The sequence below is a fragment of the Geotrypetes seraphini genome, chromosome 8, assembly GCF_902459505.1.
Source record: "Geotrypetes seraphini chromosome 8, aGeoSer1.1, whole genome shotgun sequence".
In the NCBI taxonomy this organism is placed as follows: Eukaryota; Metazoa; Chordata; class Amphibia; order Gymnophiona; family Dermophiidae; genus Geotrypetes; species Geotrypetes seraphini.
Window position 1 is genome coordinate 135958544 of NC_047091.1, and position 27819 is coordinate 135986362.

The following is a 27819-nucleotide window of genomic DNA, read 5'->3' on the forward strand; positions in this document are numbered from 1 at the left end:
AGTTAAAGAGAGAATGGTGAAAGGGTAGGTTATCTGGATGTGATTGTAGAAGGAAGACTAGCTCTATATCGCTATTTGGAGAAGAGAAAGCAGTATAGGAAATAGAAATAGAATCTAGTATCAACGATGTAGGTTTAGTAGTCAGGCAAAAGGGGTTTAGAATGAGTTAGTAAAGACAGTAAAGTGAGGAATGAATTATCAATTATCATAGACAAGCAAGCAAAAATAATAGGAAGAGCATTCATAAAAGCAAAAATAGAATCTTGAATTATAAGTCTGTCCAAAGAATCTCATTTATATTTAACCACTACAGTCAAAGTAAAAGCAAAGTCTTCACTATAAAATGAGCAGTAGTAAGTCGTAAAGTAAAATAGAAGTTATCCGTGTCTGGCGAATAAGCAATTATAAAGTACAGGTATCATCACAAGTTGGAGAAGGATTATCTCGATCACTGCAGACCGGCAGGAAAAAGACAGAAGCAGGCATTAATGCGCTGAGTTGGTTAAGACGCTCAAGTAGATGACATTCCTTGGGATTGCAGGCTATCCAAGAAAGATTGAAGGAGCTCTGGTGACTCAAAATGTCTCGTTGAATTATTGTCACCATCATTCGGGCCGGATATTGCAGGCCATAGCGTGCCCCCATGGATTTCAGCCGTGCCCGTAATTCCAGAAAAGATTTTCGCTTCCGTGCCGTGGTCTTCGCAAGGTCGGGAACAATTAAGAATTTCTTATCAGCATAAGTTAGATTTTTATGTGTCTTGGCGGCATTCAAAATCTGAAGAGCTTGAGGGTAGCGCAACAACTTCGCCACGATCAGTCTCGGCCTTGTGAATCCAGGTTTCAAAGAAGATGGCGTTCTGTGAGCCCGCTCAAACTGCAACAGGAGGTCTGTGGTGATGTTAAGCAGTTTCGGCAAAGTGTCAGTAAGAAACTTAATTAGATCAGACCCTTCAGAATTCTCCTGTAATCCGATTATTCTTATGTTGTTACGGCGGTTGCGATTACAAAGGTCTTCCATATCTTGATCTAATTGTTTAAAACGCTGTTGTACTTGCGTTTCAAATTGTGCGAAGGAGAACGCCGCCATGTCAGCTCTGTTCTCAAGAGAATCGACACGTGCCGCGCAGACAGCAAAAGAAGCAGTGAGTGAGTTTATTTCAGACTTCATTTCACAGGTAATGTCATATTGTTTAGTAATAAGATCCTTCAAAGCCCGAAGCTCATCTAAAACTGCATCAGATGAAGCCTGAATGAACTTACTAGTTGACGGTTTCTCCGGTGAGGGAGGATCATGTTTAGATCGTTTAGATCCCGTAGATTGACTCAGAGAAGTCTCGGGTTTAGTAGATTTCGCGGCGGACATCTTATATATCGATAAAAGTTAATTTTATCAAGAAAAATATCGTGAAAAGTTTGCTCCGGATCGATAATCTATCACACTATCGAGGAGAAAGGAGATTATGCGGCCATCTTGCTTCCTGGCTCAACAGCGCCCCCCGGCTATAAGTTTTCATACATACAGATTTTAATATGTATATATGTGCACTTTTATGGCTGGTTTTAATTGTGCATGTTCCTTCTTTTAAAGTTCTATCAAAGTTACCCCCTCTTCTATGAAACCGTGCTAGCGGTTTTTAGTGCAGAGAGCCGCGCTGAATGGCCCGTGCTGCTCCCGACCCTCATTGAGTTCCTATGAGCATTGGGAGCAGCGCAGCTCTCTGCACTAAAAACCGCTAGCACGGTTTCATAGAAGAGGGGGTTAGTCTTTTTTTTATTTGTAAATGTCATTTGCTTGTAATATGATTTTGTATGATTATTATACGTTAATTATTCTTTTTAATTAATCTTAGTGAATTTCCCCTGATGCAGCCTGAGGGCGAAACATGGCTACGTTGGGTGACTGCTCTTTCTGGGTCTTTTACTAAAGCGCACAAGCTGATTTAGCCCGCGCTAAATGCTAACGCGCCCATAGAATATAATGGGTGTGTTAGCATTTAGCATGTGCTAAATCGGTTAGCGTGCCTTAGTAAAAGGCACCTTTGTTTTTGCTGATGAAAGTGTTTGCAGATTATTGCCTCTTTGTGGTGTTCCTCAGGGTGCTGAGGCAGCAGCTGAGGTGAAGAGTGGCCTAGTGGTAGAGCTGCTGCCTCAGCACCCTGAGGTTGTGGGATCTATCTCGGCACTGCTCCTTGTGACCCTGGGCAAGTCACTTAATCCTCCATTGCCCCAGGTACAAAATAAGTACCTGTATATAGGTAAACCACTTTTGTTTGTGTAACCACAAAATGGTGGTGTACAAGTCCCATCCCCTTCTTTTTCCCTTTCCCTCTAACTATTGGGCCACACCTCCATATAGCATCAGTCACACCCTGCATTCTATTGGTTGGCAGGAATATTGTAGATGACATAAGAAATAATACATGAACCAGCCAGACACTAGTGTGTTTGATAGTATGAAAAATGCTAGTGATCTAAAAGTGTCATTTTAATGTTATCCTAGACCATTATTTCCATCAGTGGTGGTTCCTCGTTTGCATCTGGAGCACAGTGACTGGGAGTTTCTTTTAAGGATGTATTTCATCCCCTGTGATATATACCTTTTCTAAATTGAATTTTACCAAATATTTCTTTTACTGGACTCTGTTTAACCTCACACCAATGTGTTCTCTTTTCCTTTAACAGTTCCACTATTTTATTCTTCTAAACTGTGGTGCCAACATTGACTTGCTTGAGACTTTGCAGCCAGATGAGGGGGCCCTGTTCTTTGTGTGTGACACACACAGACCCATTGATATTGTTAATGTGTACAATGACACACAGGTAAATGATTCCTTGTAAGTCAGAACAGTGTCAGGCTAGTCTTGTTACAGGCAAATAATGAATAGTAGATGGACTTTGAGAGAATTACTTTAATAGTGACTAGTAACCTTTATTGTATATAAAATTTTGTTGGTGACTTCTGAGCAGCCAGCTGTGGAATGTGAAAAATACCAGTGCAGTGCAGGTCTGTCTTGATTAGATTGTAAGCTGTGCTGAGCAGAGACTGTCACATATGTTTAGTGTACAGCACTGCATATGTCTAGTAACACTATAGAAATGATAGTAATAGTATGTTTCAGAGAAAAACAAGGCTGAATGGGAGAAAGCTGCTGAGTGGGAGAAAGAGGAAAGATTTTTACTATTATGCTTTTTATGACAAGGCAGAGACACAAGGAACATGTTTGATATCTAGTGGCTGAGCCAGAATTGAAACTGAATACTTGTGATTCCTAGTCTCATACTTTTAGTCTTCAGATCACTTCTTTGTGAAAGACAGTAATTATTTACAGGCTTGAAAATCACTAATCATTTCAATGTTGCATAAGTTACAATATATACTTGAATATAAACTGAGGTAACCTTCCCTCCCTCCCCAAAAAAGAGGAGGAAAAAAAGGTTGACTCAAATATAAACTAGGGGTTTAATATTCAAGTGCAGTGCCTTGCCCTACTACCAGGCTGTGCACTCTGTTCCCCCTCCCTCGCTTTCTCTGCCAGGCTCTGCATCCAGCCCCCTCACTCACTCCCTCCCCTGCCCTGCCAGGCTCTGCACCCAGCCCCCCTCCCTCCCTGCCAAGTTTTGTACCCTTTCCCACCTCCTGATGTCTTGCAGGCCTCCTCCCGCCTCCTGTCCCAGTTGATTCTAATCTCTCTCCTGCATACCTTAAGTATCCCTGGTGGTCCAGTGGTGAATTACAGCAAGGGCAACCTTCATTCACTCCTGCCCGTCAGAGCCGCTAGCTGATTGGCTTTCGTGAGTTCTGTGGTTCCTCAAGAACTCGTGGCAGCAAATTAGCTAGCGATTCTGCACGGGCAGGAGTGAAGGTAGGTCGCTCCTGCCACGATTAACTGCTGAACCACCAGGGATACTTAAGGTGTGCGGGGGAGGTAGGAGGGAGATAAAAAATAGAATTGTCTGGGACAAGAGGCGGGAGCCTCCTGTCCTGGCCACCGCTGGACCACCAGGGATACTTGAGGTGGGAGGGAGACAAAAATAATTAGAATCAGGCTGGGGCAGGAGGCGGGTGGGATCCTGCCTGTCCTGGCCAATGTTGGACCACCAGGTCTCATGTCAGGCCCGGTGAGGCCTGCAAACAAGTTCAGGGGGGGGGGGGGCGGGTCAGCGCAAGCCTAAAAAGCTCAGTTTATATTCAAGTATATATGGTATTTTATGGAATTTGAAAAAATCAGTTTTCTTCATTCTCTCTGAATAATTTGGGGTTTTTATCTCTGTACATGCCTGGCTTGAGAGAATATTTCTGTGTGGATTGATACATAGGTTTTTTGGCATATACATGAGATGAGATTAAACTGTACAGGCCTCTTCTCTCTCTCTTTTTTGTTTGTTTGTTTGTTTGTTAAAGGCTTGCTAATGGAATATCTTACTTTTCATAGTTTAAGGAACCAGGTAGTCTTTTCCCCTTAAATACATCATCTTATTCTTCCATTATATCTGTTTAGATTAAATTGCTAATTAAACAGGATGATGATCTTGACATTCCTGCTTACGATGATATCTTCAGGGATGAGGCAGAAGAAAATGAAGATGACTCTGGGAATGAAAGTGATGGTTCAGAGCCCTTTGGAAAGCGCCGGCGGTTTGATGAGGTGGTTATCTGGTGAAGGATGTGGTGGGAAGTTGTGCTGACAGTTTAATTTAACCTGACATTTGATTTCTATGCGGTGCCCTGTACTGCAGCTGAGAACCTTGGAGCACACATGTATATCTTTTAGAACAGGTACAACATACACATTTATGATGCCACAGAGGTTTAAAAGGGGCATGTTGTGCACTTTGAAAACATATACTTCTAATGCGACAGAATAGTGAATTCCTTCTTGTGAGAATTCTTATAGGGAGCTTCATTAGCATTCTTTTGTTCCTTCTCCCATCCTTCTGGGCTGTTCTCCAAGTCCTCAGGTGTCTTTCTACAAGCGAGATGGTAGGAGCCAGTCTTTTCTGCTCGTGTTTATTTTCATTTATATTTGTTTTTTGTTTGTTTGTTTGGGGTTTTTTTGGACTGTTTGCAAGGCTTTTCGGTGCTGCAGAGGATTCCACTCTTGGGACAGCTATGGCTGTGGGAAGACGCAGACTCCGAGGTCGAGGTCTTTTTCCAAGGGGCAGACTGCTTTACAGTGCACCCACTTGGACAGCTTGCACTACCAGTTCAGAGGCTCAGGAACCATTCCTTTAGGAGCAAGGCTCGCGTCAGGTTCACATTGGGTTTGAGCGCAGGCTGAGTATCTCCGTGGTGGTTTTTCCAAGATCCAGACTGACTGTTTTTATTCCCCTGTTTGCATGTGTCGGTAGTGTCCCCAGACGAAATCTGTAGAGCTGCCACTTGAACTTCTCTCCATATGTTCACAAAGTTTTACAGAGTGGACGTGGCAGCCAAATAGGACTCCACATTCAGATCTTCAAGTCTGATAGCAGGCTCTTCTGTCCTACCCTAAACTCTGGGGACTGCTTTGATATGTGGCAGCCAAATAGGACTCCACATTCAGATCTTCAATTTTGATAGCAGGCTCTTCTGTCCTACTCTAAACTCTGGGAACTGCTTTGATACGTCTCACACATTCAGGAATGGAGTGTCTGTTGCACTAGAAGGAAAGATTAGGTTCTTTCCTCAATAATCTTCTCTCTAGTAGACAGACACTCCATTCCTGAAGCCCGCCCTGTCAGATGTTATTTGCCTGCCTACTACCTCTTGTTTCTTTCCTTTGTCCAGCCTTGACAAGAATAGAGGATACAACTTGCCGCGTTGAAGAAGCTAGGAGGTATCTAAGAAATATCCCACACTTTTAGTGCAGGTGGTGCTCAAGTTGGTGACTTCTTTGTTTTTCACCTTATGTATTGCAAATAGTTAAGTTTTTTAAAAAAATCTGTTATATGTTTAATGATAAGAACAGATATGCTTCTTGGGAGTGTCCACGTACCCTCCCTCTTCTGTTTCTTCTCCGGGGTTGACCATTTGCTATAGTATGAGCTGAGGAACTGGAGGACATCCCAGAAGGATGGGAGGTGGAGCAAAAGAACGCTAATGAAGCTCCCTACAAGAATGTTTGTGAGAAGGGATTTGACTATCCACACGTTCAGGAATGGAATATACTAGAAAGATTATCGAGGTAAGAACCTAATCTTTCCATATTCTGGTTCTCAAAAAAAACCCCAAACAAACAAACCACCTTCTCCATCAGTATTTATATCTGCTTTGAGTCCCATGTAACTGCAATAACTTCTTATTTGTGCTTTAAGTTGGGAGAAGAGCTCGAGGGGAGAACTGTGCTTACCTTTCAAAAGCTTAATTGTTTGTGTAAGTAGTGCTACCTCCACATGCAATGCCCCAAATGATGCTGCTCTTTCAGAATGTATGCATTTGTAAAATGATTTCTTCTAATGTGTGTGCGCTATACATATTTTATAAAAGGCTCAGAATTTCAACAAGCATTTTACAAAATAATGTTGCAATTTTGCATGCATAGACCTAAACATCAGTTTTCTAACCTGTTCAGGGCATACAAAAGATCTAAATAAAGTATAGATATTTTTGCACTCTGCGGTTCTCTTTGATCTCTTGGAAAGGGAATACCAAACTGCAGCAAAAGTCACCAACAGAGTGAGCATCAGGATTTATTTTGTGACATCTCAATAAAAGATGACATGACCATGTTTTCATTAGAATTAGCTGCATCGGGTAAAAATATCAATAATAATAATTTTTTAAAAATGCCAGATGAGGTATTGATACCTCCTTTTTGTCAGTGCATGTCTGTAAGCACTAAAATTAAAATGTAATGAGGCATTAGCACACAAATGGTATCTTGACACTACATTCGGTGGGGTCTTCTGGCCATGCTTAGAATTCTCTTGAATCTGGTGCCTTAGTAAGGTTTAAATCAGTGGTCTCAAACTCACGGCCCGTCAGGTACTATTTTGAGGCCTTCGGTATGTTTATCATAATCACAAAAGTAAAATAAAAGAGTTTCTTGATCATATGTCTCTTTAGTTATAAACTACAATATTATTATTAAGACTTAGCCAAAAGGAAAGATTTATAAACTATAAAGAGTTTTACCTCATGCAAAATTGTCATTTTTTTAATAAGACATTAACTATTTTTTTCTGTGGCCCTCTAAGTACCTACAAATCCAAAATGTGGCCCTGCAAAGGGTTTGAGTTTGAGACCACTGGGTTTAAATGATCATTTGATATATTTAAATTTCATTGGTTTGTTATTGGTTGTTCGCAGGATGCAGTGGAGAAAAGAATAGAAAGGAGACGGCAGAGACGAGAATGGGAAATGCGCAGGTAGAGTTTCTTGTGTTGGAGTTTCTTTAAAAACAGAATATCTAAATGTTTCTGCTCCCCAACAGGGTTAATTATACACCACTGTTCAGACAGGTTTCTAGCCCAAGGCAAAAGCAGGGTGGTGAACTAGATGACCTCTTGAAGCCCTCTTCAATCCTTTCTTTTGTGACTCTGCCTTTGCATTGTACCTTATGAAATTATCTGGTTTACTCCAAGGATAATGTGTCCAAATAAGTTACTTTTGTGCATATGACAGAAATGAGCCTCTCCTGTGGAAGAGGTGTCTGCAAAACAGGCATTTGCCACATGCACAGACAAGTGCCACTTCCAGAATTGCAGTGAGCAGGGACTCTAGGTGCCGGAAATATAGGGCAGGGTTTAACAGACCTCTATTTCCAGCACCTAGGGTCCTGTCAGAATCACAGCCAGTGGTACATAGTACTGCCTCTGATCATGCCCACTTCCAGGCTTCGACATCACTATGTGCCGGAGGGGTGGCTTTTTTAAACAAGAGGTTAATTGGGTTTTAATGGTATGACCAATTAATATGCCACTTCAACCCAGTTAAACCACTTAAGATAGATGCGATCTAGATGCCTGCCGGCGCATAACATAAGGCGACTTGTTTGTGAATCCGGCCTTTAGCGCATAGTAAAGCTGATGTACTGATTAGCATAGAACTGCTCTTCTACTGCTAGAGAGAGGATACAGAATCACATGTGCCCATACAAACTTGCAAGTGGAGAAAAAGATCTCATAAATGCTCCAAAGGAGCTAACACCATGCTGTGGATTCTAGACTAGCAAAGTATTGGCTAATACAGCAGGTCATAGGTCAAAAAAACTCTATTTGGTAAGGCAGAATTCAAATCCTCACATATAGCAGGTTGCAGAGTAATACGTTCACAGGGGCAAAAAGGATACAGTCCTCAAAAAAACAGCAGTTAACAAAAAATGGCCACTTATCTCATGCTGTTCCATCAGCTTCCAGATCGTATCCAAATGAAGCAAGTCCCAGCTGAAGAAATTCAAATCCAACAAGAGTTCCCCGTTTCGCCATAGTCAGGGGAAAGCAAAATGAACAATCCTCTGCTCAGGCTATGTTGCAAAAAATGGCCCCATGGTACGATATTTTTAAAGTTGTGGTAAGCTCAAATTAGTGTTTACTGCAGCTATGTAAAATGTCCCCTTTGTGAGCTAAGAGTCAAGAAGCAACATTTTGAATAAGTCAGGGCTTGGAGAAATCTGTTTACAACCTGATTTTGGAAAACGAAGCCAATTTTGAGCCAGTGGCATAACTTAAACTTTCTTTCCTTCACAGGAGGGACATTCTGTTTGACTATGAACAATATGAATACCATGGTACCTCTGTAAGTACAGAACTGAAGTGCACAGCTTAGGAAACTTTAAGGGCAAATGGATGAATCTCTGCTATCATGTTCAGCTCCTAATCTCTGTCACCTCAAACCAAAGGATATGTTTAAGTTTGCATATGTTTTTCAAACTTAACATTCACCAAGAACATACATTTTTATAAATAAAAATAGAGAAAAAATGCACCTTAAGGAGCACAGAGTACAAGTCTTATGAAAATCTTGTAGAACTTGGTTAAAGTGACAAAAATATGCAGAGACATTCCTCAACAAGATGTGCAGTCCCCGGGTTAAGAACAGGTTCAGTTTTTTAAACCGTTAAGTTGAATTTGTATGTAACTCAGATCCTGTACAGTACAGTCTATAAAAACATTAAACATTAACAAAACAGTCCTCATCCTACTTATGGCCACTGGTGCGCACGTATGCTACATCTCTTAATTATGGAAAGCATGTCTCTTTCTGATTGGGATACCCGGCAGGGATGAGTGTTGCTCACCCTTTGGCAGCCCTTTTTGGATACATTAACTCCTACTGCATGAAGTCATGTTTTGCTTTGATTTATGTGTAGGCCTTGATTTATGTTTTCTATAGTCTAGTTTTACGCAGTCCTGGGTGGAGTGGGGGAGGTGGGGATAACCTGTATTTGCACTGAAGTTTTTCCTGTACCGGTTGGAAGTATTGTTCTTCTGCCAGCTTTGCTTCAGTACAATATTGTTGCACTTGTTTGTACATTTTGAATATTTAATAAATATGATTATTAAAAAAACCCTAACAATCCTCAAAACAAAGTACTGTAGTTTAAATAGAAAGAAAAGATAGGTTTATACTTACTTTTGTTCTTCATAAGAACATAAGAACATAAGAAGCGCCATCTCCGGATCAGACCTTCGGTCCATCAAGTCCGGCGATCCGCACATGCGGAGGCCCTGCCAGGTATACACCTGGTTTATTTTATAGCCAACCAATAAACCAACCTGGTTTATTTCATCCATCCCACTATTCCCTCTCCACCACCATATCCAACATTTCTCCCTCATCTCCCTTTCCCATGCATCTGTACCTCACGTCTCTCCCACCATCATGTCCAATATTTCTCTCTCCCTCCTTATGCCCAACAATTCACCTTTTTCTTCATTTCCCCATGTGCACCACCTCTTTCCCTCTCACTCAGACACTCATGCCCACCTCAGCATCTCTTTCTCTGACTCCCTCCATTCTTCCATCCTATGTCCCAAGTTTGTGCTCCCTCCCTTCCTTCTATGCCCCAACACAACGCGCCCCTTGTTTCTCCCTTCCTGTCCAAACGCACCCTTCGTTTTTCCCTCCATTCTGTGTCCCAAATTCGTGCCTCTCGTGGGTGTTAACCTCCTCTTGCCGGCTCAGTCACACTTCTTTTCACAAAGCGCAGCCACTGGTTCCTGCAAGTGACTCATGGCTGACCCAGAAGCCTTCCTTCACAACAGAGGTAATTTGGGTTTCTCCCAGGGTGTTTAATATGCACCTAACTTCACTGAACTCCCTTTTGCCCTCTTCATTACCTGCCATCTTTTGGGGGGGATTATAGAGGCAGTAATATTCTTTGGAAACACAATGTCTCTCACAAAGGAGTGTATATATACCTCATTAAAATGATTTTTACCATACCTGGTTAATGTTTGCTTTTCCTTTCTCCATTGTAGTCTGCCATGGTGATGTTTGATTTGGCATGGATTATGTCTAAAGACTCCAATGATATGTTGTGGTATGTATTTGCCGTTGTAATTATAACAGTTGATAAAATTTTCTCCTTTGAATACTTAGTACACTTTTCTTTTGACTCCTAGGTGGGCCATTATTGGGCTGACTGATCAGTGGGTTCATGACAAAATTACTCAGTGAGTATTCAACTATTCTCCTTTCACACATCCATGAGAATATTAGAACACTTGTATTCATGAAAGGTCCATGTCAAGTACTACAGTCAGTTTTATATGTAAGAACATAAGAATACTGGATCAGAACAATGGTCCATCAAGCCCAGTGGCCTGTTCTCATGGTGGCAAATCCAGGTCACTAGTACCTGGCCAAAACCCAAGGAGTAGTAACATTCCATGCTACCAATCCAGGGCAAGCTGTGGCTTCCCTTAAGTCTTTCTCAATAACAGACTATAGACTTTTCCTCCAGGAACTTGACCAAACCTTTCTTAAAACCAGCTACTTTATCCACTTTGTCTGTAGATAGAACTTAGGTCCTGTAGTCCCATTGCCTGACTCCCTCACTAGTTTTTAGAGGCAGCCCACTAGTCCAGAATCAATGCATTTTGTAAGAATAAGCAGTTGACAGCTATGTGAAGAGTGATGGGAGAATTTCAGAGAGGAATTGTATTCCTTTTGTGCATCTATAGTTTGAGGGACCTTTTCCAGTTTGTCTGTAGCAGTTTCTATCCTAATTTTTAAAGAGAATTGCATATTTTTATTAGGCTTATTATGTGGTTCTGATAAAGAAATACTGGCTACATGTAGACATCACAGGCTAGTTGCAAGCTTACTCTAATGTCAGTAGTTCAGTCTCCTGCTAGTAGGAATATGTCTACTCTGAACCAGTCTGGAGGGACTGAAGAAGAGAAAATTAGCAGGCAAAGTCTAATTTCTCCACAGCTAGAACTAAAAGTAACTTCCTTTTCTTTATATAAAGGATGAAGTATGTAACGGATGTGGGTACTCTGCAGCGGCATGTATCCCGGCATAACCACCGCAATGAAGATGAAGGAAACTCACTCTCCATCGACTGCATGAGGATAGTGTTTGAATATGAGTATCCTTCAGAAAAGAAGTTTGTAGTTCGGTGGCAGTGATTCTAAGAGCTGTATTAGTCTCCAGTGAAAAACTGCATTTGTACAGTACATAAACAGATCTAACCAGATCCTACAGCTGTGACAAATCAAGTCCATCTTGGAAGGAGATGTGGGATCCATAAATATTGTTTTCTTTAGAAGACAGATGATTTATGCTTCTCTACCAGCAAGTGGAGACAGAGAACACACTGAATTCTATCAGCAGTACAAGTAGGCTTAGCAGTCCCTCTTACCAGATCCTATAGCTGTAGCAAATCAAGTCCATCTTGGAAGGAGATGTGAGATCTATAAATGTTATTTTCTTTGGTGTCCCTCCAGACTAGCACAGATCAGAGGGGTTCTTTCGAGCAGAAGCAGTTGCACAAGTTGGATGTCTGCAGAGTTCTATGAGCCTATCTGAAAAGAACGCAAGAGTTTTGGAAGTCAGATCATCTTTTTTTGTCCTATTAGTAGGCAGTTGTAAGGGAGAAGATGCTTCTAAAGCTTCCATTGCGCGCAGGATTAAGGAAACTATCGCTTCAGCTTATCTTCTTCAGAAGAAGTCAGTTCCTGCTTTTCTTAAAGTTCATTCTGCAAGAAGTCCAGGGTGGAGAGTTCTCTTGTGCTCCCAGTGGATATTTGTAGGGTGGCAGTCTGGTCTTCTCTGCATTCCTTTGTGCATCACTACCAGGTTGACGTCCAGGCGTGTCGGGATGCTGTTTTGGCAAGCGAGTTCTTGTGATGGCTCTTCGGGATTCCCACTCATGATGGGTACTGCTTTGGTACTTCCCATCCTTCTGTGCTGGTCTGGAGGGATGCTTTAGAAGGAGAAATTAGGTCTTCTTTAGCACTCTCCAGACCAGTAGAGGTTAATCTTTACGAATGGGTATATATCCAATCATGACCAGCAGGTGGAGACTGAAAACAAAACTTTGAGACAGTATATACTATCCTCCCTTCTCTATTTCCCTCAGTCTTCTTTCAGTCTCCAGCAGGTGTTGATGTGATCTGTACCCATCTCCCTTGGTAGGGCTGTTGGAACTTGTTTAGGGGGTTTATTGTCCCTGTTTTTGGCCGGACGGAGCTTGGGCGGACCCTGTTTGGGGGTTCGTCCGACCTCGGGGGTGTCAAACCCGGCGGGTCTCGAGTGGGGTCCCTCCCCCCACTTCCTCCACCTCCCCACATTTTTTGGGGAGGCGCCCAGAGCTCCCCGCCGATGGTGCCTCGCGAGTCGGCAGGGAGCAGTGGAGAAGCCCGGTCTTCTCCATCCGCCCACGGAGGAATTCCCCGAGCCGCCGACGGTCGGGTTTTTGAGGATTCCCTCTCAGCTGATTTTTTGACAGCTGATGCCGGCTTGCCTGCTTTAGCGGCTGAGACTGTTCAGGTCTCTCAGCCGCTACAGGCTATGGAGGGAGCTTTTTTGGCGGGAAAGTCGCCATCTTCTCTGTCTGGCCCCTCCATTTTGTCTTCCACCTCAGGTGACCTTCCCCCTGTTTTGTCTATGCAGGGGCAGGTTTCGGCTGGGTCCCCTGCTGTGGCAGGGAGTCCCTTGGGACCCTCGGGGGGTTTTTCTCCTGATTTATTTTTTTCCTTATGCAGAGCCTATTTTCAGACGGCTGGGGGTCCCGGTTGCGCCCAGGGGGTTTCGGGGGGTGGGGTTTCCTCCGCGCTCCCTGCGGCTTTGCCTCTCTCGTCTGGTGTGGCGTCCCCTCCGCCGCCTCCCTTGTCCAAGCGTCCGCGGGTTTCGTGGGACGAGGATTTGTGGTCGGAGGAACGTGTCGGTTTGGAGGAGGGACCTGGACCCTTCTGGAGGAATTCCAGGACCCTCTGGAGGGGACGGAAGCTGGCGGCGGGTTGTCGGGTTTCCCGTTCTCCGGTGAAGAGGCGTCCGTGGTGCGCCTTTTTCAGAGAGATGAGCTGCCTGACCTTATTCAACAGGTTTCTTCGGTTTTGCGTTTTGAGGACGCGCCGCCGGAGACTCCGCGTGTGGGGGACCCTCTGTTACGGGGGATCCGGTCCGTTTCCCGCTCTTTTCCTATGCATCAGGATATTCGGGATATTATTCTGGAGCAGTGGAAAACGCCGGAGACGCCGTTTCGGCTGGCGCGCAGCATGGCTCGCCTGTATCCCATTCCAGAAGGGGATCGGGCTACGTTAGCTTCGCCAGTCGTTGATGCGGTGGTCTCGGCAATTTCCAAGCGGCATACCGTGCCTGTTGAGGGCGGTTCTGCCTTGCGGGACTCCGAGGAGCGCAAGTTGGAGAACATTCTTAAGTAAAATTTTCAGGTCTCTGCCTTTGGGGTCCAGGCGGCTATTTGTGGGGGACTGGTTGCTCGCGCCGTGTTTCGGTGGGCGGAGCGTGTCTTGGATCGGGAGTCTGATGACTGGTCTCTGGTGGATCAGGAGGTAGCGAAGATTGAGATGGCTGCCTCATTCCTCTCAGATGCTTTATATGACTTGGTGCGGATCTCGGCTAAGTCTATGGCTTTTGGCGTGGCCGCAAGGCGTGTTTTGTGGCTGCGCGCTTGGGCGGCGGATGCTGTGTCCAAAGCTAAGCTTACTAAATTTCCCTTTCGGGGGTCGTTTTTATTTGGAGAGGACTTGGATAAGTTGATTCAGACTCTGTCGGACTCGAAAGTTCCCCGTCTGCCGGAGGACCATGCCCGCCCTGCGTCTCGGGGTGGTGCGGCCCGGGGGCGTTTGCGGGAATTTCGCAAGTATCGCCCTGGGCGTGGGGCTGCTTCTTTCCAGTCTCCGGGGTTTTCCCGGGGTCGGTTCTTCCAGCGCATGCAGCCCTTTCAGGGGGCCCGTCGGGGGGCAGGGAATCCCTCCGCCAGTTCCCCCGCTTCCCGTCCTGCACAATGACGCCTTGCCGGCGCCCCCTTTGGTTCCGGTGGGGGCCCGGCTGCGCGACTTTTTCCCCAAATGGGCCGAGATCACGTCCGATCAGTGGGTCCTGGAGGTGGTGCGGGACGGTTATGCCCTGGAGTTCGCCCGCTCTCTGCCGGACTTTTTCCTCGCTTCTCCATGTCAGACTCCTGGGAAGACGCAGGCTTTTCGCCAGACCCTTCAGCGCTTGCTAGATCTCAGGGCAGTTGTTCCAGTGCCCCCTCCGGAGTGGGGCACGGGCAGGTACTCCATTTACTTTGTGGTGCCCAAGAAGGAGGGGACCTTTCGGCCCATCCTCGATTTGAAAGGGGTCAACAGGGCTCTCAAGATTCCCTCTTTCCGTATGGAAACTCTGCGGTCGGTCATTCTGGCGGTTCAGCCGGGGGAGTTTCTCACTTCTCTCGATCTGACGGAGGCCTACTTACATGTTCCCATTCGGGCCTCTCATCAGCGTTTCCTGCGCTTTGCGATCTTGGGTCGGCACTATCAGTTCTGTGCGCTTCCCTTTGGGCTGGCCACAGCTCCCCGGACGTTCACCAAGGTGATGGTGGTCGTCGCGGCAGCCTTGCGGTCGGAGGGCATCCTGGTACACCCCTACCTGGACGACTGGTTAATTCGGGCAAAGTCGTTGCAGGAAAGCTCCCGGGTTACGGCTCGGGTGGTGGAGTTTCTCCGGTCGCTGAGCTGGGTTGTCAACCTTTCCAAGAGCCGGTTGGTCCCGGCTCAGCGTCTGGAGTACCTTGGGGTGCTGTTCGACACCTCCTTGGGGAAGGTCTTCCTCCCAGAGGCCCGGGTGAGCAAATTGCAATCTCAGATTCACCTGCTTTTGGCGTCCCGGTGTCCTCGGGCGCGAGATTTCCTCCAGGTCTTGGGGTCGATGGCGGCGTCCCTGGACGTGGTGAGGTGGGCGCGGGCCCACATGCGTCCTCTCCAGTATGCTCTGCTCCGGAGGTGGTCTCCCCAGAGGCACGGGATGGATGTTCCGGTTCCCCTGCGAGGCTTGGCGCGCTGCAGTCTGCGTTGGTGGCTCCAGACCCCTCACCTAGTTCAGGGGGTGGGTCTGGATCTTCCGCAGTGGACGGTGCTCCTTACGGATGCGAGTCTCCTGGGTTGGGGGGCTCAGTGTCTGGGTCACTCAGCTCAGGGTACCTGGTCCGCGGAGGAGGCCTCCTGGTCGATCAACGTGTTGGAGACCAGAGCGGTCAGGCTGGCGCTGTTGGCTTTCCACTCCCTTTTGTTGGGCAAGTCGGTCAGAGTCCTGTCGGACAATGCCACGGCGGTGGCTTATGTCAATCGTCAGGGGGGCACCAAGAGCACTCAGGTGGCGCAGGAGGCGGCTCGGCTCATGGTTTGGGCGGAGTCACATCTTCTGGACCTCTTGGCCTCTCACATTGCCGGGGTAGAAAATGTTCAGGCGGACTTTCTCAGTCGTCACTTCTTGGATCCAGGAGAGTGGTGTCTCGGCGCCGTGGCGTTTCAGTTGATAGTGCAGGCTTGGGGGCAGCCCCTGATGGATCTGATGGCCACAAGTGGCAACGCCAAAGTGCCCCACTTCTTCAGTCGTCGCAGGGACGGTCTGGCCGAGGGTCTGGATGCTCTGGTCCAACCGTGGCCAACGGAGGGGCTGTTGTATGTGTTCCCTCCTTGGCCATTAGTGGGCAGAGTACTGCTTCGCATTGTTCGCCATCCGGGGCTGGTGGTTTTGGTGGCTCCGGATTGGCCTCGTCGTCCGTGGTATGCGGATCTGGTGAGGCATCTGGTGGCGGATCCTCTTCCTCTGCCTCTCGTGTGCGATCTTCTGACGCAGGGTCCCATTCCCATGTTCGACCCGTCTCCCTTTTGTCTTACGGCTTGGCTCTTGAAAGGGGCCGCCTTAGTAAGAAGGGATATTCAGATAAGGTGATCTCTACACTTTTGGGGTCCCGGAGGTTTTCTACCTCTCGGGCTTATGTGCGGGTTTGGCGTCTTTTTGAGGAATGGTGCCGGGCGCGGGGAGTGGTCTCTTTTTGCGCTTCCCTGCCTAACATTCTAGAGTTCTTGCAGGATGGCCTGGATAGAGGCCTGGCTTGGTCTTCTCTCCGGGTTCAACTGGCGGCACTGTCGGCTTTTCGGGGGCTGGTGACAGGTCAGCGTTTGTCGGCCATTCCTGATGTAATTCGCTTTCTTCGGGCGGCCAAGTTGCTCAGGCCTCCCATTCGGCCCTCGATTCCCTCTTGGGATCTCAATCTGGTTCTCTCGGTTTTGGTGCGCCCGCCTTTCGAGCCGTTGGATGGCTGTTCTTTGAAGGACCTTACGCCGAAGTCGGTCTTTTTGGTGGCCATTACTTCCGCTAGGCGGGTTTCTGAGCTACAGGCTTTCTCTTGTAGGGCTCCCTTCTTGGAATTTTCGAGGGAGCGGGTTGTTTTGCGGCCTGTTCCTTCTTTTCTGCCGAAGGTAGTTTCTCCTTTTCATGTCAATCAATCGGTGGTCCTCCCGGTCTTAGGTAGTCGGGAGGGCTCTTCTGAGCAACGGCAGCTGCGCAAGTTGGATGTCGGTCGGGTCCTCCGCGCTTATGTGCAGCGGACCCGGGAATTTCGGAGCTCCGATCATCTCTTTGTTCTTCTGGCGGGTCCTCGTCGGGGGGCTGGCGCTTCTAAGGCTACTATTGCACGCTGGATCAAGGAGACGATTGCTTCCGCTTATCTTCTGAGTCAGAAACCGGTTCCGGAGTGTCTCAAGGCTCATTCCCCTCGGGGTCAGGCGGCTTCTTGGGCTGAGTTGTCGCTCGTGCCTCCGGTGGATATTTGTAAGGCTGCGGTTTGGTCCTCCTTGCATTCATTTATTAGACATTATCGGGTAGATGTTCAGGCGCGTCGGGACGCGGTGTTCGGTGAGCGTGTTCTGGTATCGGCCCTTCGGGGGTCCCGCCCGTGAGAGGGACTGCTTTGGTACGTCCCATTCGTAAAGATTAACCTCTACTGGTCTGGAGAGTGCTAAAGAAGGAGAAATTAGGTTCTTACCTGCTAATTTACTTTCTTTTAGCTTCTCCAGACCAGTAGAGGTCCCCACCCTGTCTGTTGTTGTTGTTGGGGCTGTTTCGCGGGCAGTTTTTGTTTTTTGCTGCGGGTTCTAGTATTTTTCTAGGGCCGGGGAGAATTAAAGAACAGCGGCTGTGGCTCGGCTGGCTTAGCTGGCGAGCTGTGGGGACATTTTCCTTCGGGTATTTCTCCTCTGCATTTTCCAACAGCGTTTGGGTATGTTATTTGTTACTCCTGTTCGGAGTATTGTTTTCTTTCTGTTTTCCAGTTCTTGGTTCTGCTTGGCTATTCGGCAGACTGAGGGAAATAGAGAAGGGAGGATAGTATATACTGTCCCAAAGTTTTGTTTTCAGTCTCCACCTGCTGGTCATGATTGGATATATACCCATTCGTAAAGATTAACCTCTACTGGTCTGGAGAAGCTAAAAGAAAGTAAATTAGCAGGTAAGAACCTAATTTCTCCTTACCTGTTAACTTTCTTTCTTTTAGTCCCTCCAGAATGGCACAGAACCCACCCAATGTTTTTGCTTGCAGATACAAGAGTTGTTTTTTTTCAAACAGGATTGTTGAATGTTTTGGTCTTTTTACTTCTCTTTTTCATGGGGAGTGTAAGTATTTACTATGGAGCAGTGGCATTTGGTTCGTCTGGTTTAGCTGGTGAATTGTGGAGATAGTGTTGGTTGCCTGTTCCAATCCTTTCTCCAACAGTTGTGTTCCAATTACAAAAAAAAAAAAAAAAAGATCAGTTAATAAAGTTCCTGCTTGGCTATCCGTCAGACTGATTCTAAGAGGAACTGCACAGCCCATTTGTATTGCTGAAAGAATTCAATGTGTTCTCAGTCTCCACCTGCTGGTGGAGGAGCGTAAACCATCTGTCTGTGCTGGTCTAGAGGGACTAAAAGAAAGAAAATTAGCAGGTAGGACTTAATTTCTTCTTGATTTGTACCCAGAATAAACATATCCTGTTTTATTATTGACCAGATATTTACCAAAGAAGAGCCTTCTACTTCAGGGACCAGTGATCATGACTATCTGGCTTCCTTCTGTCTTACAGCTTGGCTGTTGAGCAGCTGTGTTTGAGGCACTGAGGATACTCAGAGAAGCTGATTACCGCATTTCCTCAGGCTAGGAAAAGTTTCACCTCCAAAGCATGTGCGAGGGTCTGGAGAGTGCTTGAGTTTTGGTGTGCGGATAAAGTGGTCTCCCTCTTTGCTGCATCAATTGCTCACATTTTGGCATTTCTTTAAGAAGGCTGCACTGGGAAGGGGAAGGCCCACCATTTTGGAGAGGCAGACTTGCTAGCAAGTAGGTCTGGGCATCCCTCCTACTGTCGTCTTCAGTCTAAGGGGCGGGGGGCATGAGGAAGTATGGGTAGCCAAGGCAGGAGGGAGTGGGCATCCCTCCTGCTGATGATCTTCGGGTGGGGGGACCAGGGTAGTCACGATCTTCATAAGACTAGACTTGCGAAGAATCTTACTCCACTTCCGTTTTTCTGACCATCTGTTTGTCCTGACTAGCCAATCCAGGCAGGTTAGGCATTTAGGCCCAGATTCTTTAAATGGCACCAGTTTTTTTTAGGCACCAGTAAGTGCCCAAGCTCAGTAAGAAAAACGCCATTTAAACAATGTTTTTAATTGAGTTTCAAGGCACCTAAAAAATTGGCACCGGAATTGTGCCTCTGTAGGCACTTTAGACTACCAAACGCCAATGTGTGCATGCTAACACCAGAAGTGGCTTTAGGCAGCCTATGGAGGCACGATTCACATCAAAGATAGGTGCTGGAAATGTAGGCCTGTAAACCGCTTTTATGGTGGCCACTGACAATAGCACTGATTAGAGAATCCAGGCCATAGTACTAATACTACAACTCCAAGTGAAAAGGAAAACAACTTGTGCCTACTGCTTTATCATTCAAAATACTGTACTGTGATCCTAAGGCTGCATGGTAGCCTTATAGGGCAGAGCTCATAGGACTTTGGTCTCTGTTTCCAGAACCTGTGGATTATACCTGTCAACCAACAAATGGACTGGTCTGTTAGGACTAAGGTAAAGAAAAATTAACAAGTAAGATCTAATTTCTCCATGTGAACCACAGAATTGTATACTGCCTTCCTTTTTTGTCCAATGAAAGGATTTCAAAAACTGTTTAATCTTTAAATCTCAAAGAATGTATGCTTTTGAAGAAGTATTCATTCCCAGACAATAAAACACCTTCAAGGCAAGTTAGATGCTTGCAGAGGAGGCCCTGATTGGCAGGTATGCTTCTGGAAAACATGAAAGTTAGTTTAATTCGAAGTACAGCTGTTGCCAGAAAGCACATTATTAATTGTTGGTGCAGTCTATATCTCTTAACACATCTCTCTAGCCTGCGCTTAGCCTTATACCAACACTGGTCCTTGTATGAAAGCATTTGCAATTCATGTTACACGTCTGCCAGCTTTAAACTGTGGTCTGTGCAAGGACAGAAGCGACTGCAGGAGTTTCTGGCTGACATGGGGTAAGTTTACTTGCGGAGATGATTTTTACGGGAGACTGTCAGTCTACACTGATTTTTCTATGGATGAACATTACTGATTATGGAATAACAAGGGTATCAGAGAAGTGTTAAGTGAAATGGTGTGGTAGCTGTATTAGTCCATTGTTTGAGATAATATCTAGAATTAAAAGAAATAAAAAGAATAAAGGTAATACCTTTTCTATTGGACTAACTTAGTGCATTGTTTGATTAAATTTTGAAGGTGACCCTTCAGATCAGAAATAAGTCTTACAGGAGGAGGGAGGTTTGGGTAATGTGTAAGACAAAAGGGGTAGAGTGGGTGAGAGACAGAGAGACATGGGGCAAGTGAGAAGACGACAGTCATAAAGAAAAATTTATGGCCTGTAATGTGATAGGAAGCCAAGGTCCATTGAGTCGTGTTTTGTGGGTTTCAAAGTAGCTTATTTTGATTTCAAAAGTCTTACGTCCCTGGGTAGTTTTAAAATTTCCTTTTTTTCACTGTAAAATCATTGAGAGGTGTTAAAGTAATAAAAAATAAAAAAAAACCTTTGTTATTTTTAGCCTACCTTTGAAGCAGGTGAAACAGAAGTTTAATTCCATGGACATTTCCTTGAAGGAGAATCTGCGGGAAATGATTGATGAGTCTGCAAACAAATTTGGGTATATGTTGCTTTTTGTTTTCCTTGGATGCTAGTAATAAGACACCCTGCCAATCAGCTCTAAATACCTTCACTTTCAAGCACTCAGAAGTTGTTAGCTCATTGAGACAAATGGCTTTCCTTGGTTCATACAGTATATATATATACTGTGTGTGTATGTATATATATATATATATATATATATATATATATATATATATATATATATTATTTTTTTTTGTTCAATGGCACTTGCATGTGTTGACAGTATTGTCCATAAATTCTAGGATTGTTTCTTTCATAATGATCTAAACTGGCAATATGACAAATGCTTAGATCATTATTCACCTTTTCCAAATCCAAGCTCAAGGTTACATTCAGGTAAACAAGTTGTTTTTCTGTTCAGGTAGGCTTACAAACTAAGATTATACCTGATGCAGTGAGGGTGACAAGGCTTGCTTGTGGTCACAAAGAATGTCACTAAGGAGTATTTAAACCTTTCTCTAGTTAGTAACTCGTTTTTCTGTAGCATCCTGACTGACCAGACCAAAACCTGTGGAATGTGCCTGTCAACCAGCAGATGGAGATAGAGACTTGTTGTCCCTTCCTTATAAGGGCACTATGCAGCCTGGAGTATTCAGTATTTCTCTGTCTCCCACAGATGGTGATTGGCAAACTGTGCAACTCCTGCATTTTCTCTGAGACCAAACTTCTAGCCCATTTGGAGAACTGGTAACCAGTTGAGTTTGTGAGGGTGCTCCATTTTTTAATTTTAAAAAACAAAATTGGGACTCTCTCTTCTCTGGAGCCAGGGGACATCTCAAAGGAAACTGAAAATTCCCCTCCCCCTCAAGCTGACCACCTCATGCCATCTTTACTTCTCTTAAAAAGAAAAAAAAATTAAAAAGAGTAAGAAAGCTAAAGAGTACACAGACTCCTAACAGCAGAAGAATTTTCACCACTGGCAATTTCTTCGACTTGTGAGTGAAAGGGTCTGCAATTAAGGGGTGTGATGGCCTTTTCTCTGCTTTTGGTGATCCTTGGGGAATCCTGGATTACAGACAGTTCTTGGCCATGACTACCATGCTGAACTAATCCAAAGCATTGGTCTCAAAGTTTCATAGCAGCCAGTGTGCCCGAGGGAGAATATCGGGTTCCTGTCCTATAGACTCGGACCCAGTAAAGCATGCTAAGTGGTGCTCTTGCTGTGGAAGCTGGGGTTCAGCTTCTGGGGACTGCGCTTTGTGTGAGGCCGTATCTACCTCCACTCTGGAGCAAGGAAGAAGCCAAGGAAAGGGAAATAGCCTTGTTCATGACAAACTTTGTATCCAGATACAGCTAGTAAAGTCCCTTAGTTCCTGGGCAATTTCTGACAACAGAGGGGGCAATTTATCTCAGTCTCCTGGTAATGCAGTCTTAAATATAGTACCTTTTAATGAAGCCAGCGCAACTCAAGCGATTTCTTCAGGGTATATCCAAATTGTCTGCTCAAGCCACTTACTAATTTCAGACCCTCTGCAGATTTGAATCAGGACCTGGGAACAGGTTTACTTTTCTCACCAGTTTATCTTATTACTCCACAAGGAAAAGGTCTTTTCAATTGGAGTGACATTTTTGATGAGCAATAGGGTCCTGTGATTGTGACTGATTCCTATGTCCTGTATGTGTTTGCATTTAGATGCCACGGTATTCTGAGGTCCTGCTTTCTGGCTGTACTATTCTTGATGAGCCACCCTCCTTTTTGCAGCCGGCAATCTATGCTCCTCTTGCTCAATGACTTAAGAAACATGCAGTTTCTCCCCTTTGTACCAGGCAAAGTGCCATTTTTCATCTTCCTTATCCTAAAATAAGACATTATGTTTTTGTAGCACACACTGATTCCTCCTTGTGATAGGGCACAGTGCTGATCTCATACTATTTATTTAGTTTCTACATTTCTATTCTGCACTATTCAAAGTTCTAGGCAAATTACAACAGACATATACAGCATTAAATGAAACAATAGGCAATGAACAGTTATTGATAATTTAAAAAAACACTGAACCAAGATAGTTTGACAGTGAGTGCATTCATGAAGACCCCATAGGCACGAAGGAAAAGAAAAGTCTTGAGCTTTTTCTTGAAAGATCCAAAGCTGAACAGTGTACAGAGAGTTGAAAGCATAGCGTTCCAAAGTTTAGGTCCCATGACCACTGAAGAGAGATCATCTATAAGGTTCTCAGACCAATCATATGAAGGGAACTACCAGAAGATGATCACCAGAGGAATGTAGCATCCTGATAAGCTGGTAACACTGCAACAATGCGGAAATTGGCAGGGGGCTAAGTTAGGAAGAGCTTTGTAAGTTAGGCAGAGGACCTTTTTGGTCGCTAGTGGCTGATTTTAATAGGAGAAGCTCAGCTTTAGTTTTAAGTTCCCCCAACCTTGATAAAGTTATGCGAAACGTGTCGGGACGGGGACCTATTAACAAAGCTAAGTTATGAACTTATTTATATAACTCATTCACCATAAATGAAAGAATATAAAATGAAATAATCTAATAATAAATGTTATAAATATAGTACTGGGAATGATGAAGAACAATACCACCAAGAGCTTTATGACTCAGGTGGAGATCTGAACTCCCAAATAGTACTTATTATTGAATGTTGAAATAGTGATAAGACAAATGAGAAGATGAATGTCTAGTATATCCAGCGCTATTGTGGAAATAATACTGTTATGGACTATTTGGTGCCATATGAGGTCTGCATACTAAGGCCATCTTGGCCATTCTCAAGCTATCAAAAGTACTGGACCCAGTCCTTAACAAAAGTCAACCCAGTATTGGCCTCGGAGAGACATATAGAAAATGCTTTCTTTTGGCCACAGAACTTTGGCATTTTTCATGATTGTCATGAGGTCTCAAGATTGGGCGATTCCAGTGCATTATGATGAGGCTGTGTAGGATAGTTGCCACTCCCCTGGATTCAGTGTATCTACCGAGGTAATCTGTTTGAAGATTGTTCACTCCTACAATATCTGTTGCTAAGTTCCTCAGCTGTTTCTCTGTGCTGTAGAAGAGGAGACACACTTTTATGTCTGAATACTTTGTGTTCCTTCTTGCTTGTTGACATATGTTACCACTGTGTCAGAGAAAATATGGACTAGTTTCCCCAACAGATGTTTGGCGAAAGCGAGTAGAGCACTGTAAGTTGCTCTCAGCTTCAAACAATTGATCAGCTAGGTCATCTCTGTTGGAGTCTACTTACCCTGAACCATGTGATTCTGAAAATGTGCTCCTTAACTGGAGAGACTGGCATCCATGGTGATTGTCACCCAATCTATAATTGATAGCCCATGAATCTCCTGGACTTTGCCAAAGCAGCCAAGGGAAGACAGTATTCATAGCTCTGGGCAAATGGGGACTAGCAACTGAGAGAATCTTGCTCAGGGAACTATCACTATTGTGACCATAAGTTCCAGAACTTGCATGTAGTCCTAGGCATGATGACACCTTTGCTGTAAAAGAAGCTTGATCTGTGACTGAAGTTTTCGTCATCCTGTAGTCCCATAGAAAGACCCATTTATATGTTGAACAAGACTTTTCAATATTCCTAGAACTGAAAAGAATCTAATTTGCTCTTGAGGAAGTTGATTATCCAGCCTAATGACTGAAGAATGTACAATATTCTGGCTATTATTCACAGACTTTCTTGAAGAGAAGAAGCTGTTTAGTCAATTACCTAGATAAGGTGAACCCTTATGCCTTGTTGACAAAGGAAAGCTGCTGCCACCACTAACATGACCTTTGAAAAGGTTGTGGAAGCTGTAGCAATACCAAAAGGCATAGCTTGGAACAGATAATGGTGGCCTAGAATAGAAATCTCTGAAATGCAGGCCATATTGGATTGTAGAAATAAGTTGTCTTGAAATCCAGAGTTGTCAAAAATTTGTCCAGGTGAATAAATACTATCATAGACCATAGGGTTTCCATTCTGATTTACTTTCTTTTTTTTTGTTTTAATCAATTTTTATTAGAATTTTATAATAAGGATAAACAATACAAACACCATTTGTAAACCAATCCGTAATGTTACAATCTTTCAACAAAGCAAATAAAATAAAAAAAAAAAAAAAAAGAAAAACAAGGGGAAAAACTCCCAAACATAAATATATCTCAATCCCGCCACCCTACATAAAGTAAACCAATATAATCAATAATGTCCCCCATCGAATAAACACCATGAGGGAGTCCTTTCGTTGTTCCTTCAAAAAGACTCCCAAAGAACCACACCTCCCCACACCCTCTAACCCACCCTCCCACCCCACTTGAGTAAATAATTAAATGTGCTGAAATATTTTGTCCCAAGTCCGCCTTTGTAAGTCATAATAACCATAATGCTTAGCAGCTATACATTCCATCTGTGCAAGTTTTCTCAATTTCTCTAACCATTCCTCTTCTGGTGGAGCAGCTAACTTCTTCCAATATAATGCTATTAAACATTTGGCCGCCGCCAACCCCATTCTGACCAGTTTTGTCTGCCAAGGAACTTCTCGAACATTATGTAACCCTAACAGACAAACTTGAGGGGAAAGTTGCAATGTATCCTGGATCCACAATGTCAAAGATCGTGTAACAATAACCCAAAATTTCTGAATCACCCCACAGTCCCACCAAATATGCATAAAAGATCCAGGGCTCTTACCACATCTCCAGCAAGAGTCTGAAACTTGAGGGTACATAATATGTAACCGTGCAGGTGTGAAGTACCAGCGTGTTAAAATTTTATAAGCATTTTCTTGGACCAATATACAATGAGATGCTTTCTGTACCTCCAAACAAATTCGTGACCAATCATCTGCAGAAAGATGCAGCTGGAGGTCCCGTTCCCACTGTTGTTTAAAAGGAAAGGAAATCACCACTCTACCACGCAAGAACTTATAAAGAATGGAAATCGGTCTCGGTACTCTACTCAACAAAAGCCATAAGTTTTCCAAAGATTCAGTCCCCTGGGGATTCCTTTATCCAACTTTCCGAGATCATAAAATGTCTCAATTGCATGTATGCAAAAAATTCGCCTCTTAACCCAGGCTTCTTAGTCACCAATGCATCAAAAGTAGGTAAGCATCCCCCAACTAGTACATCTCGAAATGTAAGAATCCCCATAGATTCCCATTTCCGAAACGCCCCCCTTTCTAATCCTGCCATAAACCGCGGTTCCCCCTTAATAGGAGCCAGCGTGGAGACTCCCCTACCACTCTTTTCCCTTTGATATAAAGAACCCCACATCCGTACTAAATGACAAAAGAACGGGTTCCCTTGCCCCTGCAATCGTTCCGACAGCGAGGAAGAGATCCACAGCCAATTATTCAGTGTACAATGCGGAACATAGCTTTGTTCTATTTGAACCCCAGGTTTAAACACTGCGATCTTCCAATCCAAAATAAAACGGAGTTGTGCAGCCTCATAATACCAGTGCAAATTGGGTACTGCCCGTCCCCCATCTTCCCTAGCAGACCAAAGTACTTGTTGACTCAACCTGGGATGTTTCCCTTGCCAAATAAAATATCGAAATTCCTTATGCAATAGCTTCAAAAGTCCCCTCGGCACCGCTATGGGCAGCGTTTGGAATAAAAATAATAGACGGGGTAAGATATTCATTTTGACAACAGCTATACGCCCCCACCAGGACAACCACAAACCCTTCCAAGCTTGCAAGTCTCTCCGCACGAAACGCACTATCCTAGAGTAATTGAGATCATAAAGACACGATAAATCAGATGGAATCAAAATACCAAGATACTTAAGATGCCCCAGTACCCGCCTCACCGGAAAGATGTCAGCCAACCTCTGCGCCTCCTCCTCCTCCAAAGAAATATTCAAAAATTCGGACTTGTCCATGTTGATCGTAAAACCAGATAGACCTCTGAATGTCCCAAATACCTCCAACAACCCAGTAAGAGTAGTCTCCGGGTCCGTCACATAAAAAAGAATATCATCTGCAAATAGCGCCAATTTATGTTCCCGATCTCCTATATGAATTCCTCTAACTGCCCCCGAATCCCGTATATAACAAGCCAAAGGTTCTAAATACAAAGCAAACAGTAAAGGGGAGAGTGGACAACCCTGTCGGGTCCCTCTTGTAATAGAGAAGAAATCTGTATAAAGCCCATTAATTTTAATACAAGCCCTCGGTGTCAAATAAAAATTCCTTATCCATTTTTCATACATTCCCCCAATTCCCATCCGTTCCATTACTGCCCACAAAAAGTTCCAATTGACCTGATCAAAGGCCTTTTCAGCGTCTATGGATAATAGGACCATTTTACTATGTTGTTGCTGTGCCTCCCAGATCAAATGTAAAGTTCTACGTATATTGTCTCCCACTTGACGCTTCTGGATAAATCCAGCCTGATCAACATGGACAAGTCCCGGTAACACTCGTCCCAATCTCAATGCTAACACCTTCGCCAAAATTTTAGCATCAACATTTAATAATGAGATGGGACGATATGCTCCACACTGCTCTGGGTCCCGTCCCGGTTTCAACAATACTGTGATCCCTGCTTCTCCCATAGTAGATGGCAAAGAGCCCCCGTCTCGCACTCCATTACCAACCCTCACCAACAAGGAAACAATCTGCTCTCTAAAGGTCTTATAGAACACATTCGATAACCCATCTAATCCCGGAGATTTCCCTCCTTTTAAACCCCGGATGACCCCAGACACCTCCCCCTCCGTTATGGGAAGATCCAACCTCTCTTGTTCCAAATCCGAAAGCTTTGGCAAAGGGACCATATCTAGGAAATTTGAAATCTTAGATCCCTCACTCAAGTTGTCCCCACGATACAACTCTGCAAAAAATGTAGTAAACTGGTTATGTATATCCTTATCAGTCCTATACCGAACTCCATCAGTTCCACGAATACTCTGAATAGTAGCAGACATCCTTCGAGCTCGCAAATAGCGGGCAAGCATAGCACTAGACCGATTTCCATTCTCAAACATAGCCTGTTTCAATTGTGTCTTCCTAAAAGCTAAATCCTCCAGTTGCATTTGGTGTAATTCCAATCGAACTTTACTCAAGGCCTCATACACCCTAGGCCTAGGATCTAATTGATGTTGTTTTTCTAAATCCACCAATTGCTCCCTCAATCCCAAAGAGCGTTTAGCTTTGTCCCGTTTTTTACGGGCCCCCCATTTAACAAAAATACCCCGAATAACAGCTTTCAGTGCATCCCAAAGTGTCCCATCCCTT

General features: G+C 44.5%; 1 protein-coding gene across 1 annotated transcript in view; it reads left to right on the forward strand.

The window, feature by feature from the left end:
- The window catches only part of CDC45 (cell division cycle 45), an 89515-nt gene that overhangs the window by 20884 nt on the left and 40812 nt on the right, over positions 1-27819 (forward strand). Inside the window, exons 4-12 of the mRNA XM_033956042.1 lie at positions 2685-2822; positions 4502-4648; positions 7291-7349; positions 8670-8718; positions 10404-10465; positions 10548-10598; positions 11399-11518; positions 19809-19940; positions 20502-20600. Of these exons, the coding sequence (XP_033811933.1) occupies positions 2685-2822; positions 4502-4648; positions 7291-7349; positions 8670-8718; positions 10404-10465; positions 10548-10598; positions 11399-11518; positions 19809-19940; positions 20502-20600 (857 nt within the window). The remainder of the gene's footprint in view (positions 1-2684; positions 2823-4501; positions 4649-7290; positions 7350-8669; positions 8719-10403; positions 10466-10547; positions 10599-11398; positions 11519-19808; positions 19941-20501; positions 20601-27819) is intronic.